The sequence below is a fragment of the Dendrobates tinctorius genome, unplaced genomic scaffold (assembly GCF_039654945.1).
Source record: "Dendrobates tinctorius isolate UK_male_01 unplaced genomic scaffold, ASM3965494v1 ptg000005l, whole genome shotgun sequence".
Classification (NCBI taxonomy): Eukaryota; Metazoa; Chordata; class Amphibia; order Anura; family Dendrobatidae; genus Dendrobates; species Dendrobates tinctorius.
The window spans coordinates 34187501-34204103 of NW_027361673.1; the positions used below are offsets into that span (position 1 = coordinate 34187501).

General features: G+C 43.6%; 1 protein-coding gene across 2 annotated transcripts in view; it reads right to left on the reverse strand.

Annotated features, from left to right (window-relative positions):
• Positions 1–16603, reverse strand: part of CPNE4 (copine 4) — a 662462-nt gene that overhangs the window by 143125 nt on the left and 502734 nt on the right. For both annotated transcript variants that reach the window (XM_073569453.1, XM_073569446.1), the window contains one exon: positions 7205–7303. In XM_073569453.1, the coding sequence (XP_073425554.1) occupies positions 7205–7303 (99 nt within the window). The remainder of the gene's footprint in view (positions 1–7204; positions 7304–16603) is intronic.

Here is a 16603-nt window from a genome sequence, read left to right on the forward strand (position 1 = left end):
TAGGGTCCCATATATTGCTCCGTGCAGTACAATAGCCCCCCATATTGCTCCATACAGAATAATGGGCCTCATATATTGCTACATACATTATAATGGGCCCCATAAAATGCTCCATTCATTAAAAAAATCAAATATTCACCTCTCCTAGTTCCCCGCTGCTCCAGTCTCTTCATCGCCTTCTGACTTTCTGCCGAGAGGGCGCACTGTAGTGACATCAGTGTACCCTCTTCACTTAGACATCACAGAGAGTCAGAAGACACTGAGGAGACCAGAGAAGCAGAGACCGGGGGAACAGGTAGAGGCGAGTATTGGAAACAGTTTAAGGGGCGGGACTAGGGTCCAGTGCCAGTGCTGGCACCTCCCCCCTACTCACGGGTCCCATGCCATACCCATGTCCCCAATGCTGAGTGGGTCCCCACTGTATGTCCAGGGCCTAGGCACTTGCCTGGTTGTGTCAGGTGGTGACGCTGGTGCTGCTGAGAAGTGTGTATGTGACACAAGTCTTTTACCTCACTCCACAGCTGGATAAATATCTACATTAATGAGTACTGCTCTATAACTTTCTCCATATTCCTGCTGCTTTTATCTTTGTGATAACGAAGAAATAAAGATCATAAATCCCTTTCCATGTGCTGTGATGTGTACGGGAAAAAAAATCACAGCAGCTAATCTTCTCCCAGCAGCTCAGAGTCAATTGCAGAATAAACGACATAGAATGGGCAAATACAGCATTATCCCTCATGTGTGCACATAGGAAATCTGATTCTGAAAAGTTACTTGAAAATATGATAACACTTAACCTTAAAGAAGCACTCCCATCAAAGTTTTCATCTTCTTAATATATTGCAGTCATCATATTATATGACACTATATACTTACAATTGCTCATTTTGCCTTTCTACCTAGTTAATTATTTTCTTTTTCATTAGGTCTATGACATCACGTGATTAAAGACTGACTACCTGAATCCTTCTAAACTTGCAGAAACAGGAGGTCAATTTTTCCTGTATTTATTTTTATTTATTTATTTATTTTACTCATTTATTTAGTGCAATTAATTCCACAGCCCTTTACAGACATTATTGACACTGTCCCCAATGGGGCTCACAATCTAAATCTAAATCAGTATGTCTTTGGAATGTGGGAGGAAACAGGAGAACCTGGAGGAAACCCATGCAAACATGGGGAAGAATATGCAAATTCCTTGCAGATGTTGTACTTGGATGAGTCATAAGTCACTGCAAAATTCCCTGGCAGGGGGAGAAGGGAGCAGTTGTGTCATGAGTGTGCCAAGCCAACCTGGGAGAAGATCTTTACGTATTGTGAATAGCAGATCTTCCATTTAGCCTGGGTCTTTGGATCCCATATTAAATGAATTTGGTTTCCTTTGGTGCTGAAGAGGTTAACAACCCTTTCTATGCAATTTCATTTCAGTTGCTTCTGACCTGGTCATTAACTACTATCAAACCTGGCCAGATCCACTGTCTTGTTAGTGAAAGCTCTGCTTCTTTGGTCTTAGGTGATGCTGTGCTGAATAGCAGTTTGGTGTTGCTCTTGGAGATTCATCTTCCTGTGCTGTGTGCTTTAGCTAAGTGTTTTGAGAAACGTTGTTGTAGAGGTAATCCATAGTATGTGTGTGTTTATTCCTGATCCCTGTTCCCGTTTAGTTTATTCCTACCTTTCCCTGTCCTCCTTCCTATTGATGGTTTGTGTTTTTTGTGTGAGTGTTTCTGTTATCCCTGTTTTGTCTTTGGTGTCTTGTTCACATTACATTTCTGTCACAGGCTCCATGGGATGACATTTTGGTTCAGGAGTCAGTCTTTTGTCATTTGTATATTAGCTCTCTGACCGAGCACTCCGTCCACCACCATGTGGTGGATTTAAATTCAGGCTTTGAAGAGAGGTATTCACATCTACCCAGAAATTCAGACTTCAGTCTTAGAGAGGTATTTACACTAGACACATAGGACCCAGCAGTTCTGAGACCGCCTTGTCGTTGGCTGCTGGGCATGCATGAACTGGCCAAATTATGTGCTAAGGCTGTGTGCACACGCTGCGGATTCCGCTGCGTTTCCGCAGCGGTTTTGGCCGCTGCGAACACGCAGCAGTTTTAGCTGCGGTGTACAGTACCATTCATTTGAATGGGAAAAAAAAAACGCTGTGCCGACGCTGCAGAAAAAGCCGTGCGGATTTGCTGCGGTTTTGAATCTGCAGAAAGAATTGCATGTCAATTCTTTCTGCGGAAACCGCTGCGGGTTCCTATCTCCACCATTGTGGAGATAGTGAATCCGCAGGACCAAACCGCAGGCAAAACCGCAGATAATCCGCAGGTCTTTGGACCTGCGGATTATCTGCGGTTTTTGCAAAATCCGTGCGGATTAATCCGCAGCGGATTCCGCAGCGTGTGCACACAGCCTAAGGGTCACAGGTTTTTTTCTAGTATCCAGAAACAGTATTGCTATTCATATTTCATGTATTTCATATTGACATGCTGTAGCACTACAGAGCGCAACTTTGTTTTAAGACTTTCACAGCATGATATTTTGGGTCAGCGAAAACAGACATCCTGTTTCTACATACAGCAGAGAAAGGAGAAGAATTTACTGGGTAGAAAGGCAAAATGAGCAATTGTAAATAAACAGTGCTGTATAATATGATGACTGCAATAATAGGATAAAAACTGATGGGAGTGCGTCTTTAAAAAATTCTTACAGCCCGAATTTTCTGCTGACATCTACAATACGGTTAAGAGTTTTAGGTTTGACTTTCTATGATTTATAACAGAGATCTGATATGTGCTACACTCCGGGATTCCCTTGTGGGTCACCCTCTCAGGGCTGTGGGGTACTCGGTACCGGGCCAGTGTCAGCGGGATGTGTCACAGCAGCGGTGACCCGGTCCGTGGCCCTGGGCGCCCAAGTAATGGGGGAATTGAACTGGTGGAATGTAGTTGATTAAATGAATAGTTCATGATGCCACCTGTGGTGTTCGGCATGTGAGATGTTAAGCCGACGCTGCATGCAGATCCTCCGGGACTGGTGGTGTGTTGCAGCCAAGATGGTGAAGCTCCCCACAGGTGGAGCTGTAGTCCCAGGGCAGTGTAGATGTGATTGGCATGGGGATGTAGCAGTGCCGGAAGGGTAGGAAGCAGACAAAGACACAGCGGGGTGCAATTTCTGTACCTTTACTTGATAAATGCAGTCCAGGGTCCTGATTACAGATGGTACCGGAGCAGGCTAGCCTGGAAGCAGCTCAGGGATTCTCTCTCAGCAGATGGGCTGTGCAGTCTCCTTCCCTAGCACTTATTTGAGTGAAGTACTCCTAGTACTGAGTTACACTGAAGTTCCTCCTAATTCTCTTCTACTAGCACTCCTTGTATGGCAGACAGCTGTAGCCACTATTCCTCTCTTGGCTCACTCCGTGCTGTTGTGCCTCCGAGTCTTAGATGGGGTAGGGCATTTACAGCCTCCTACTCCTCTGGTGTCTGTTGCAGGACCATCAGTATCCGTACAACCATGGAGACCAGGCTCCAGTTCATGCGCTTTCACTGGAGATGAGCCTTTCCTCTCTGCTCGATCTCCGCGCTTCTTCCTCACGTCTGCACACTTCACCCTCCTCACACTAACTGACCACCCCTTCCTCTTGGCCCTCAGAGAGCACTCCTCCCTTCAATTCCGGTACAGAGTCCCCCTGCTGGCCTGGAGTGGAACTGTGTTACATGTAAAGGTTAACTGCGAGAGAGACCCTTCACTGCTTCCAAGCCTGGCATTACCCTCCCTGGAGGAAGGCAAAGCCACTGTGGTGGCCATACTCCTGGGGGCGCCACACTTGCAACACCTGGCATCTGAATGTCAATTAGTTTTGAAAAAGGACATTTTGTCCTACATTACTTCCTCACAAACCACAGCTGCTGATTTCCCCTTTTGCCCCAAAGCTCAATTATCGGTCTTGTGTAATGGATTTTTCTAAGTGAGATAGCAGACAGACACGACAAACGTGTATCTGGGAAATTCACTAGCAGCTGTTGCTCTTGCCTCCAGAGAGTATTCCTGTACCTTCAGAAAGCCATGTGAGTATGGAGGGGGAATTGGCATACATTACGGCACTATTTTGTTTATATTAGTTTCTATAAATGAATGCACGGTTACAATGTATCATTTATGCTTTGTAGTTATGGCTTTTGTGAACTATTCACATTTTTTAGTAGAAGAAGAATTAAAGCTATTAAAAAATGTTTTCCCATAGATGTTATAACATTTTAGTGTATAAAGTCACATGAAACAGTTGACAAACGACATATGTGAAGCAAAGAAAGGGAAAGACCTTAGTTTTACTCTATTTTCGCAAAGGAAAACAAGAAAATACCATACCGTTGCTTACTCATCCCACTTGATGGACTGACTGAAATGACACTGAAATGGGTTGCCATCTGTTTATTATTACATTCCACCGTGTGCACACCCTGCGGATTCTGCTGCGGATCCGCAGCAGTTTCTGCTGCGGTGTACAGTACCATTAAAATCAATGCAAAATGAAAACCGCTGTGCAGACAGTGCAGATTTTTCTGTGCAGATTTTCTGCAGTTTCAAAATGGCAGCTTGTCAATTCTTTGTGCGGATTCCGCTGCGGTTTTGCACCTGCTCCATGGCAGGTGTCAAACTGCAGGGGAAACCCGCAGGCTAAACCACAGAAAAACTGCAGAAAAACTGGATTTACCTGCAGTTTTTGACAAACCAGCGCGGATAAATCCGCAGGACAATCCACAGCGTGTGCACACACCCTTAGGCTAGTTTCAGACTAGAGTTACAAAGCGCAGCGCACGGCAACCGCTAAGCTCCGCTCCCGACTGCGCCCCCTCCGGTCAGCTCCTCCTATGGTCGCATGATGCTGTATGCGATCAGTGTACCCTATATTTAGCATTGGGTACATTGGCCGTGGCCTGGTATGGTTTTGCAGGTGCATGCACCTGCACCCTTTTTGCACCTCGCCGAGCGCACAAAAATGCAACGGAGTGCGTTTGGCGCACGTCGGCGTAGCGCAAAAAGGGCGCATGCGCAGGCAAAACCATACCAGTGCACGGCCAGTGTACCCAATGCTAAATATAGGGTACGTTGATCGCATGCAGCGTCATGCGACAGAGGAGGAGCTGACCAGAGGGGGCGTGGCTGGGCGGAGCTTAGCAGTGGCCCTGTGCTGCGCTTGGTAACGCTAGTGTGAAACTAGCCTTACTTGCAGATCTTATGTTCTCACAATGGCGGTTGAGGAGGATCATGTGACTAGACATATCCATCAGTTTCCTTTATTTTAGAAACATATTTCCCGTGTGTGGTGCTTTTCTATCGGAGGAGGAAGATGGACTGGACTGGTAATATGATCCTCCATCAGCTGTCATTTTATGGCGCGGAGAGCTGTGCTCTTTGTGAAGAAAGATCCACTAACAAGTGCAGGAGGAGAATCTGTAATACTTATATATTAGTAAAACAGCTGTCAGCAAGGTATTCAATCCCTAACTAAATGAAAGAGTGGAAAGCATCTTCAATACTTATTACATTCATACCTTTCTAGAAGAATTTCATTGAGGCATTAGCGAGAAATTTATTTTTTAAGTTCTATTCTCAAGTGCATTGAGGCGAGCACTTCACTCATCAGCTGTGCTGTATTTTGTCACCCACCACTGGCATCCGATATTTAATTGCCAGGTCACTCTTCCCTCAGTGATTTGTCACCTCTGTCTTCTCTGACCATGCACCATCATCGACCAAGTTTCTTTCATCAGAAGGGGACGCTCCTGGTCAGTGAGCTCCTGATGATGACGCTGCAAGATCAATGTATCGATTCCCACAACATTATTAAGCGCCTGTGCAGGGGAAACATGTCATTAAGTGATAGGTCACTTTTCCCTTAACGGCTGGAGCCTTCCTGTGGTCTGCAAAGTACAGAAGCACTAGCAAGTGAAGTGCCCACCCTGATCCACTTGATAATAAAACTTCAAAAATAGATTTTTCACTAAGGCTAGTTTCACATTAGCGTTTTTTTGCGCAGCGCATCGTGCGCATAAAAAACGCAAAGAAAAACGCAAAACAAACGCGCGTTTTTTTAACGTCATGCGCACGCTGATGCGTCAAAAAAACGCAGCATTGCTTGCGGTTTACATGTGTTTTTGCATGCGTTTGCGTTTTTTATGCACATGCGTTTTTAGGTGTGACATTTTTTCCATTGTCTAGAGAACATTCTAGACTTGTTTAACTCAAAAACGCATGCGCAAAAAAACGCAAGCGTGCGCAAGACCATGCGCACGCATGCGTTCCCTTAGACTTCAATGTGTTGTTTTTGCGCATTCCGTGCGCATGCGTTTTTTTTCCGAGACAGGGCGCACCAAAAAATGCAACATGTTACGTCTGGCGCGCCTGGCGCGAAAGACAAAAAAGCGCATGCGCACGAAAACGCAAGTGTGCGCAAGACCATGTGCACGTCATGTTAAACATAGGTGCGCAGTGCGCATGCGCACGGGTGCGCACGATGCGCTGCGCACAAAAGCGCTAATGTGAAACCAGCCTAATGCCTCAAAGAAAGTAGGGACTGAAAATTTTGCTTGACAAGTCCTCTTTAAGTGCTATAAAATCATGTCCACTAAAGTACTTGTTAAAAACAAAAATCAACCCCTTTAACCGCTTCAAGACATAAGCCGACTGTCTGAATTTGATGCAGGTCTATTAGCCCAGCCTGCAACTTTCCTGGCCCATGATGGCTGATTTCATCAGCTATCATGTGTTGCTAACAGCCCCGGGTGGAGTGGAGCTACGCCCATGGATGTTAACTTGTTAAATCCCGCTGACAATCTCTGACAGCGTATTTAAAATGTATTGGAGTGGGGGCACGTCATTCCACGCTCCCTTTTGCATGCATGTGACGTGATCGCAGAGTGCCGATGGGTTGCCATGACATCCCAGGGGTCTGCTCAAGACCCCTGTGCCTGTCATTATGATCCTCCTATGAAAGCCAGCGTTCGTGATTTTTCTGTACATAGTGGTAATGCACTTCTGTGTGTATCTCAAGAAATCAGGCAATCGCAGCTTCAAGTCCCTTAAACATTGCAATAACATGCAAAATGGATCATTTCATGAGTTTACAGTTTCTCTTTCCAATTACTGACTAACCGTTTAATTAAAATAAGCAACTTTTATGCATAACATATTTCTAATACCTGTCTTCCTTCCATCGCTCCTCTCATTTCTTTGAAAGTTGAGCTGAACTCTCCAATGAAGTCATGTTTTCCATTAGAGTCCCAGTCCCAGACTATGCACTGAAAAACAAACATTGAATTTTTCATTTAATGACAATAAAAATTGAATTTTACTTCACAAATATCATCAGTAGAAAACACACATTACCAATATATATAAATCATACTCTTGAAATGGAACTGTACTTTCAACAAACTTTGCATAAATGAAAAGTATACAACTCTGCTCTCTTCCCACTTATCAAACACCACTTCATCTCCTCCATGCTTCCTGAACTTGTCATACACTCTCTGGGAAAAAAACCCAGCTCCAAATTGTCTTGCTCAAAAAAGACTTCTTACTGTGGTGTCATGCGACCCAATCCATTATACTCTATGGAAAAGGAAGAAAGATACAGTGTGGAGTAGAACGAGGGAACAGGCAGAGGGAAATAAAAAGATTGTGGTGATCTCTCTAATAAGTCTTTTATCTCACCCCAGAGCTTATTCACATACAGACAGCTCACCTCTAATGTACAGTACCCTCGATCTTGCTCTAGCTGCTGCTTGTCTATATATGCTAAAAATTGAATGAAGAGCAGGAATCCCCCTCTGTGTACTTTACTGTGTATGGGAAAGATCACTGCAACCAAACTCCTCCTACCAGCTATCATTTGATTGTAAATTTAGAGATAGATGACGCAGAAAGAAAACTGGTGAAAATCCAGAATACAAGGTATAAAATGGCCAGCTATAGTGTTATTCTTCATGTAAATATGAAGGACAGTAGGACAGCTTATTCTGAAAAGATACTTGAAAGTATGGATAACCTTTAAGAAACGCCATATTCAAATCATAGCTGGATATATTGGCATCACTGTCTGTTCAGAAGAAGAAAAGAGTTGACTTTGGCTATCAGAAGTTTTAAAGTAAATGTCACAATCTTATACAACCCTGGCTCAAGCTCTCCTGTTTTCTTTTTTGTTGTTGTTGCTATTACAAGGAGTCATACAATCAGCCAACCCCAGTGCCACTATTAAGATGGATGGTAGCTGATCCACAATTTTTAGCAGTTTGGAGACTTGCGTAGAGTGTCTTGGTTTAGGCAGTCATATGGTCACCTGTCTGTATCCATATTGTGCTTCAATATCAAACTCTATACCCAACGGGGCTCTATAGTTTAGGGAACAGGGCAGTTTCTAACTAAGGGTAAGTACACACGGTCAGTAAACGCTGTGGGTTGGATGCTGCATACTTGCGCAGTATCCAACCCCCAGTGTCCAGATGTTACAGCATAGTGGATGGGATTTCAAGAAATCCCATGTCCACTATGCGTCCAGAGACGCCAGCTGCTTACCTGCAGAGACAGACATGCAGCGCATCTGTGGCGCCCCTGAGGGTCCAGTCGCCACAGAGGTACTGCACCTCACCCAGAGGTGTGGTATCCCACAACCAGGTAAGGTGAGTGCACCTGACCAGATTCCAACACCCACATCCCACACACACCAGTAATGTAGCAGAGCACCCTTTATGGCTCCCTGCTTGGAACACGAAGAGTGCTGGGAGGTGGGCGGAGCATAGTTTGGGAGGGAGAATCTAGGCTGAAGTCAAGTTGAGTCCCCTCAGAGGGAGGGAAGGTGAAGGACGTGTTTGAGCAGCTCCTGACTTGTAGCAGGAGTTGCCAAATGGATTGGGACTAAAACAGAAGATTCTTCATAGGAAAGATTGGTTCTTCCAGAGACACGGTTGGAAAGTTATCCCGTGGGTCTCGTTCCATGCTGACCGCCGTCAGGTGGAGGAAGGAACCAGACTGGTCGCAAAGGGAACGGCCCCTAGACTAGATCGCATTCCTTTGGGTGCCACTAGCAAGCCGATAGCTTTGGTTACTTTACGGACTATCGCCCCTACCACAGATAGTCCGACTGGAAAGGTGGCTATATAGAGTCACAGAAACGGTGAGACGTTGTCTGAACAGGACTCGCAGCTGCTGGCCCAGAACGATAACTGTGAAGTGCTGGAGTGTAAGTCAGGAGGGAAAAGCAGCATTTTTGTGGAGACAGCCAGGAAAGGCACACACTGACTGGGAAAGCTGGAAAGGTGCATTTCATCTTATCTGGAAGTTGGCTGGACCCCTCACCTGGAGGATGCAGCACCAAAGTGGGCACCTGTACTGCAGACAGACTGAGTAAAGCCCATTGAACTACATGCCATTGTGTCCTCCATATTCTATCTGCGCTTCACGTCCAGCAGCGCTACATCTTCCTTTCTACACTACCTCAAAATCTACTGTGGTGTAATGACCACTGTGTCCGCTAGGGGGCGCTGTGTGGATGTCCCAAGAGAGAGGATGAGTGGCAGAATATGGAAGGACCATTATGTAACTCAAGGTGGGTGGCCTTGAGATGGAGACTGATGCGTGTGTTGAGCAGCAGTGATACTGCTGCGGTGCTGTGTCATTGTGTCAGGGAAAAGTCTCCAGGTAACTAGGGAGACCGGTGGACCTAGTTACAGTGGGGCAAAAAAGTATTTAGTCAGTCAGCAATAGTGCAAGTTCCACCACTTAAAAAGATGAGAGGCGTCTGTAATTTACATCATAGGTAGACCTCAACTATGGGAGACAAACTGAGAAAAAAAAATCCAGAAAATCACATTGTCTGTTTTTTTTTCCTTTTATTTGCATATTATGGTGGAAAATAAGTATTTGGTCAGAAACAAGCAATCAAGATTTCTGGCTCTCACAGACCTGTAACTTCTTCTTTAAGAGTCTCCTCTTTCCTCCACTCATTACCTGTAGTAATGGCACCTGTTTAAACTTGTTATCAGTATAAAAAGACACCTGTGCACACCCTCAAACAGTCTGACTCCAAACTCCACTATGGTGAAGACCAAAGAGCTGTCAAAGGACACCAGAAACAAAATTGTAGCCCTGCACCAGGCTGGGAAGACTGAATCTGCAATAGCCAACCAGCTTGGAGTGAAGAAATCAACTGTGGGAGCAATAATTACAAAATGGAAGACATACAAGACCACTGATAATCTCCCTCGATCTGGTGCTCCACGCAAAATCCCACCCCGTGGGGTCAGAATGATCACAAGAACGGTGAGCAAAAATCCCAGAACCACGCGGGGGGACCTAGTGAATGAACTGCAGAGAGCTGGGACCAATGTAACAAGGCCTACCATAAGTAACACACTACGACACCATGGACTCAGATCCTGCAGTGCCAGATGTGTCCCACTGCTTAAGCCTGTACATGTCCGGGCCAGTCTGAAGTTTGCTAGAGAGCATTTGGATGATCCAGAGGAGTTTTGGGAGAATGTCCTATGGTCTGATGAAACCAAACTGGAACTGTTTGGTAGAAACACAACTTGTCGTGTTTGGAGGAAAAAGAATACTGAGTTGCATCCATCAAACACCATACCTACTGTAAAGCATGGTGGTGGAAACATCATGCTTTGGGGCTGTTTCTCTGCAAAGGGGCCAGGACGACTGATCCGGTTACATGAAAGAATGAATGGGGCCATGTATCGTGAGATTTTGAGTGCAAACCTCCTTCAATCAGCAAGGGCATTGATGATGAAACGTGGCTGGGTCTTTCAACATGACAATGATCCAAAGCACACCGCCAGGGCAATGAAGGAGTGGCTTCGTAAGAAGCATTTCAAGGTCCTGGAGTGGCCTAGCCAGTCTCCAGATCTCAACCCTATAGAAAACCTTTGGAGAGAGTTGAAAGTCCGTGTTGCCAAGCGAAAAGCCAAAAACATCACTGCTCTAGAGGAGATCTGCATGGAGGAATGGGCCAACATACCAACAACAGTGTGTGGCAACCTTGTGAAGACTTACAGAAAACGTTTGAACTCTGTCATTGCCAACAAAGGATATATCACAAAGTATTGAGATTAAATTTTGTTTCTGACCAAATACTTGTTTTCCACCATAATATGCAAATAAAAGGAAAAAAAACAGACAATGTGATTTTCTGGATTTTTTTTTCTCAGTTTGTCTCCCATAGTTGAGGTCTACCTATGATGTAAATTACAGACGACTCTCATCTTTTTAAGTGGTGGAACTTGCACTATTGCTGACTGACTAAATACTTTTTTGCCCCACTGTACCTACAAACCCACCCAGGGGGTGTGTTTAGTATACTATAGTAAAAGATTGTGAGTGTGTGAAGGACTTGTGATGAGTTCACAGCCTTGTGATCCGGTGGACGTGGCTACGGACCATATATGGTGGCCAGGGTAGGTCACATAAGGTGAATGCAGGGACCTGGTTCATCCAGAGCGCAAGGTCCCACCAGGAGAGTTGTCTCCTGGCTCACAGCATGAGAGGTGACTGTGAGCAATGGCGATGTGTGCCTGAGAGTCCCCTGGAGGGAACGAACGTGTGCGATGGTGAAGCCGCATGAGGAACCCTGACGGGTGAGATAACGCTGAGGCTGAAGAGCCTGCGCATGGACATGTGCATAACCTGAGTGAGTACAGGATAGCCAGAGTGAAGCTTTGTAATGGACGCTACGCTGTTGTATATTGCTGCTGTGGGTTTATGATGGAGGAATAAACCGCATGGACTATGTTATGGTTTTATGAAAACCCGGTGCCGGATGTGTTTTATTCGCTGCCAAGCGAGTGATCCCCTGCTGGAATGACAGCACTACCTCACGTTACCAACTCATCTCTACTGCCCTGGGACTACAGCTCTACCTGTGGAGAGCTCAAGATCATTGCTGCACCACAACATCTGTCCCAGAGAAGAAACACTGCAGCGCTGGTCATTCTGACCAGAAACCACAGGTGGCATCACGAATCACTACATAAACTTTATCCCCATCAATTCTACCCCTTTTACATGACTGCCTGAGGCCACAGACCAGGTCACTGCCACCGTGACATTTCCCATTGAAGTTAACGGGCCCGGCGCTGAGTATCCCATGGCCTCCGGGGCGCATCACATCTTTCCAGACCACAGCATGTATATTTAAATTTCACCTGTACAATGAATTGGACACAGTGATTCTGCATGGTTCAATGAACACATGCAGATTAACCTGCGTTCAATAGCTGGCAGCGCTTTGGACGCAGTGGACATGTGCTGCGTCCAAAGCACTGCCTATTACTGAACGTTTGCACATACCCTAATAGTTCTCTGTTGTCTTGACCAGCAGAAACATCAGCCAAACTGTATGTTATTTAAATGTAATGTAGAGGTTTATGCAGAAACCTTGCACTAGCTCACCTATGAATGCAACAATTATATATAAACTTGCTGAAAGAGTTAAGCTGCTCTCACCAGTTCTATAAACCATTGGATTATAATCATTACTTTGTGGTAGAGCAGCTCACTCGGCTTGCCTGCACGCTCTGCAGCACCACAGGTTCAGTCTTTCCTCCTCAGGACACAAACCACTGAAGAATCCACTCTCCAGCCCTGCTGAACAAAGTCTGACTCTGCAGCCCAGATCCTTAAGCCCCAGACAATGTGACTCTCTGTGCCCCATGGGACTGATCACATGACTGTGACATCACACAGGTCCTCTCAGCACACGGTGGTGCTGCCTCTGCAGGTGGAGATAAGATGGACATCCTCCCACCCACTCTATGGATGTAATAGCAGAACTCCCAGCTGCATATCACATGCCAGGGTGGCAACATAACTCATGGACCACCCTAAAGGAAGGAACACCAACTCCAAAAATCATGAGATCAAGTAGGAGGAAAAGGAGTAACCGGTGAAGTAAGATAAAAATGAACTTTATAAGGTACTATATAAAATAGAAAGTGCAGGTAATACGAGAGTACAATGCCTAGACAATGCAAAAAGACCAAGGTCACCTTACAAGGGTAAAAATGTCAGATATAAATAAATCCAGCAAGTATTCAGAACCATAAGTCACCAGGTGCGCCAAAAGACAAGATATTTATTTAAATCTGACATTTTTACCTTTGTAGGGACCTTGGTCTTTTTGTATTGTCTAAGCATTGTGCTCTCAGGTTACCTGCACTTTCTATTTTATATAGTACCTTATAAAGTTCCTTTTTTATCTTACTTCACCGGTTACTCCTATTCCTCCTACTTGATCCCACTCTATGGATGGCCACATAAAAACTACCCCATTTTTGCAACTTAGCTTAATCCTTACAACATGTAGTGTGTTGGAGGAAAATACTCAGGGTTTCACATCACTGACGCCATTAAGAGTAGTGACACATATCTCCCCTACAGTACTTTACCAGTGACTTTGTCACAACTTATACAGCTTTTTACTCATCATCAAGATTTATACATGTTTTGGGCTTGTCAGTAACAAACATAAATCACTAACATGACAAGTCTCCTCCCTAGTGACATCAAAGTGTAACAAATAATATTTTAATGCAACACATTAAGTTCTAATTCTTGTAAGATTGCTATGCATTTTATAATTTACTCAGTACGGGCTAAATAAGGACTTATCATTGATATGCAATAAAGGTGCTTGAGGAACAGGAGCCTTCATTCTTCTGTCCAACAAGAATCCATCAACTTCAAGCAGACATTTCTCGAGAGCAGCAAAATGAAAACCGATGTCATGAGGACAATAGCTATTCGAATGGAAGTATCCTACAAAGCTGTCCTGAGTAGCTGTTCTTTTATACGCCAGGTCTGAATGGCAATTTTTCCTCGTTTTGTCCAATATTGATATAGCTGCAGACATTCTGGAAATATAAGGAAAGCACCACCAGCACTGTTATCAGTTTTCTACCATTTGATAGAATGGCTCATTCAACACAAAGTGAAATGGGCTATTTTTATTCTGACCCATCTGCAATACCTTACACATCTGGACACTGGAAATCAGCAATCCCCGAGAGATGATGGTTTTACCTAGCAAAAACAGCAGGGTACATCTGTATTAAGAGACATCTCTTATTATGTTAAATGCCCACAAGGTACCAGCCTGCTGTCATTTTTTGAAATGCATTAGGGAATAGATCCAGATCAGTATTCCTGGTTAATTAGAAGACGAAAACTCTCCATGAAAACAAAAGTCAAAAACTATACTCTTCACATTTGAGGTATAGCGAAGAAATTATGTCATGCTCCAATTCATGCATTGTGATAATGGTATTCTTTCCTAGAAACACAGCTTGTCTCTGCAATATTAATAGGAATTTTCCAGAGAATACCTGAAAAACCTTAAACATCAAAAATGCTTGTATGGGCCTTTATCATCTCCTGCCTAGACTATTAACTCCTATCTAACGCTCTTCCACCCTTATAATCCAAAAGGTAACGGGATAAGATACCTTTCTACCTTTCCACTCATTCCATCCCTTTTATTTCCCACCAAATTCAGTTCAAAATACTAAAAATGACTTACACAGCTGTCAATAATATGTCCCCTTCATACAACTCAGAACCTAATCTCCTTACAAGATCTCATTCTATGTTTTCTTCCTGTCTGATCTTCATACAACCATATCCAACATTTCTCCTGTGCTTACCCTATACCCTGGAACTCAACACCACAACGGATCAGACTCAATCTGAACCCCCATCTCTTTAGGAAGACCTATAATCTGCATTTGCCATACTGCCACCTCACTGCCATGTAAGCTGGTTCTACCATCACTCTCCTTGTCTTTTACATTGTAAGCTCTTGCAGGCAGGGGGCTATTTGTCTCTGCACCAGTGTCACCATTTTTTTTTCACATTTTTTTGTACTTATGTTTTTTTCTTTTATTATATGCTTTAATCCTTTTGATATATATTAAACCCTGTAATTAATGCTGATTTCCATTACAACATAGTTTCGTTTTTCCTCCCCTTCTTCCAAGAGCCTTAAGTGCTTTATTTTTCCTTAGAAAAATATTTAGAATTGAGAGTCCTCAGTGGTTGATACCTTTTAATGGCTAACTGAAAAGATGGTAACACATTGCAAGCTTTCAAGACTACTCAGGTCTCTTCATCAGGCATAGACTAATACAAAATCTATTTATGCACAATACAGCACAGAAAAAATGCAATAGATGAGACAAGTGACGTGAAGCAGAATTATGATTATGGGAGAGGGAGAAACATAAATATTGCTCCAGTTCATAGATAAGGAGTCCGGATGTTTTATTGTCCTTTGATTGGGGTCTCCTAATGTGTTGTGATGCCCCCATAAGGTCTTAGGAGCAAATTCCTTAATTGATGTAAAAATACATAAATCCATGAGACTCATTCATTCCAGCATTGAGAGTGTCAAAGGTCGTCATAAATTTATACTCACAGACTCTTCTCTCTCTCTGAGATGTGAAGTTACCTTTCAATACCAGTAATTTCATATCCCTGGTGTTCATTGACATTTGAGTGTTTGTTTTTTGCTGGAAGTGTTGTGCTTTTGAATGGCACTATTCATTTTACAACATAGTTTACAATATAGTGTATATGGGAAAACATTTAAAGTGCGGTGAAATTGAGAAAACACAATCCTTAAATTGTTTCTTAGGATGTTTTTACAGCGTACACTATATGGTAAAAATAACCTTGAACTTTGATTTTCCTCAACCCTACAATTACGGCTATACCAAATCTGTCCATTTTTTTAATTATTTCAGTGGTCTTGGGCTTGGAGATCTTATTACCAAAAGCAAAATAATCACACCATTTCACTAGAAAGATGATGGTTTTTTCTATCAGGTTATAGTGCTAAGAGTTTAACACATTTTGCTACTGTTGGAAATATTCATCCATAGTAAAGTTTGCCAGCCTAATGAATATTGGTCTTTCCACAGTTATATGTGTTGAAACTTTATACAAATTACACACAAAAGTTAAATGTGCCAGTCTAAAGGCACTTCGACCAGGACTTAATAGTTCTGACAACCCCTAGAGGAATTGCAAGAGGACACATAAGAGCTGAGATTAACAATTTCTTTCGCTAATTGCCTTGAATTAAAATTCTAAACAGAACTGAGACTTCTGAGCTAAGGGCTGAATTTTAATTGCAATTGATCAAAGTCGTATTAATTCTAATGAGCCGAACAAAAGAAGGGTCACTCTGTGCAGGTAATTTAAATGATCTACTAGCTTAATCTTTTGGAAAGACATGTTTCCTGTGGATGCATTTATATTTGTGACCATAGCTTCCAAGTCAATATTTGTAAGAATCAACAATTGCAAAAGTCTCTCTGTTCTTAGTTTGCTGCAGTTGAGAGCAGTTAATCTACTATATAATTGTCTAATTCTGTCTGTAATCGAAATCCCACCTCGCTGATTGGTCGCGGCAGTTAGGCCGCGGCCAATCAGCGACAGTTGCTTAGTCGTCGTGGCCACACGGCCGCATTGCTTATTGTACAGGCACATTACAGCCGTTCAAGGCATCACTGCTGCGTTGCTCATTACACAGGCAC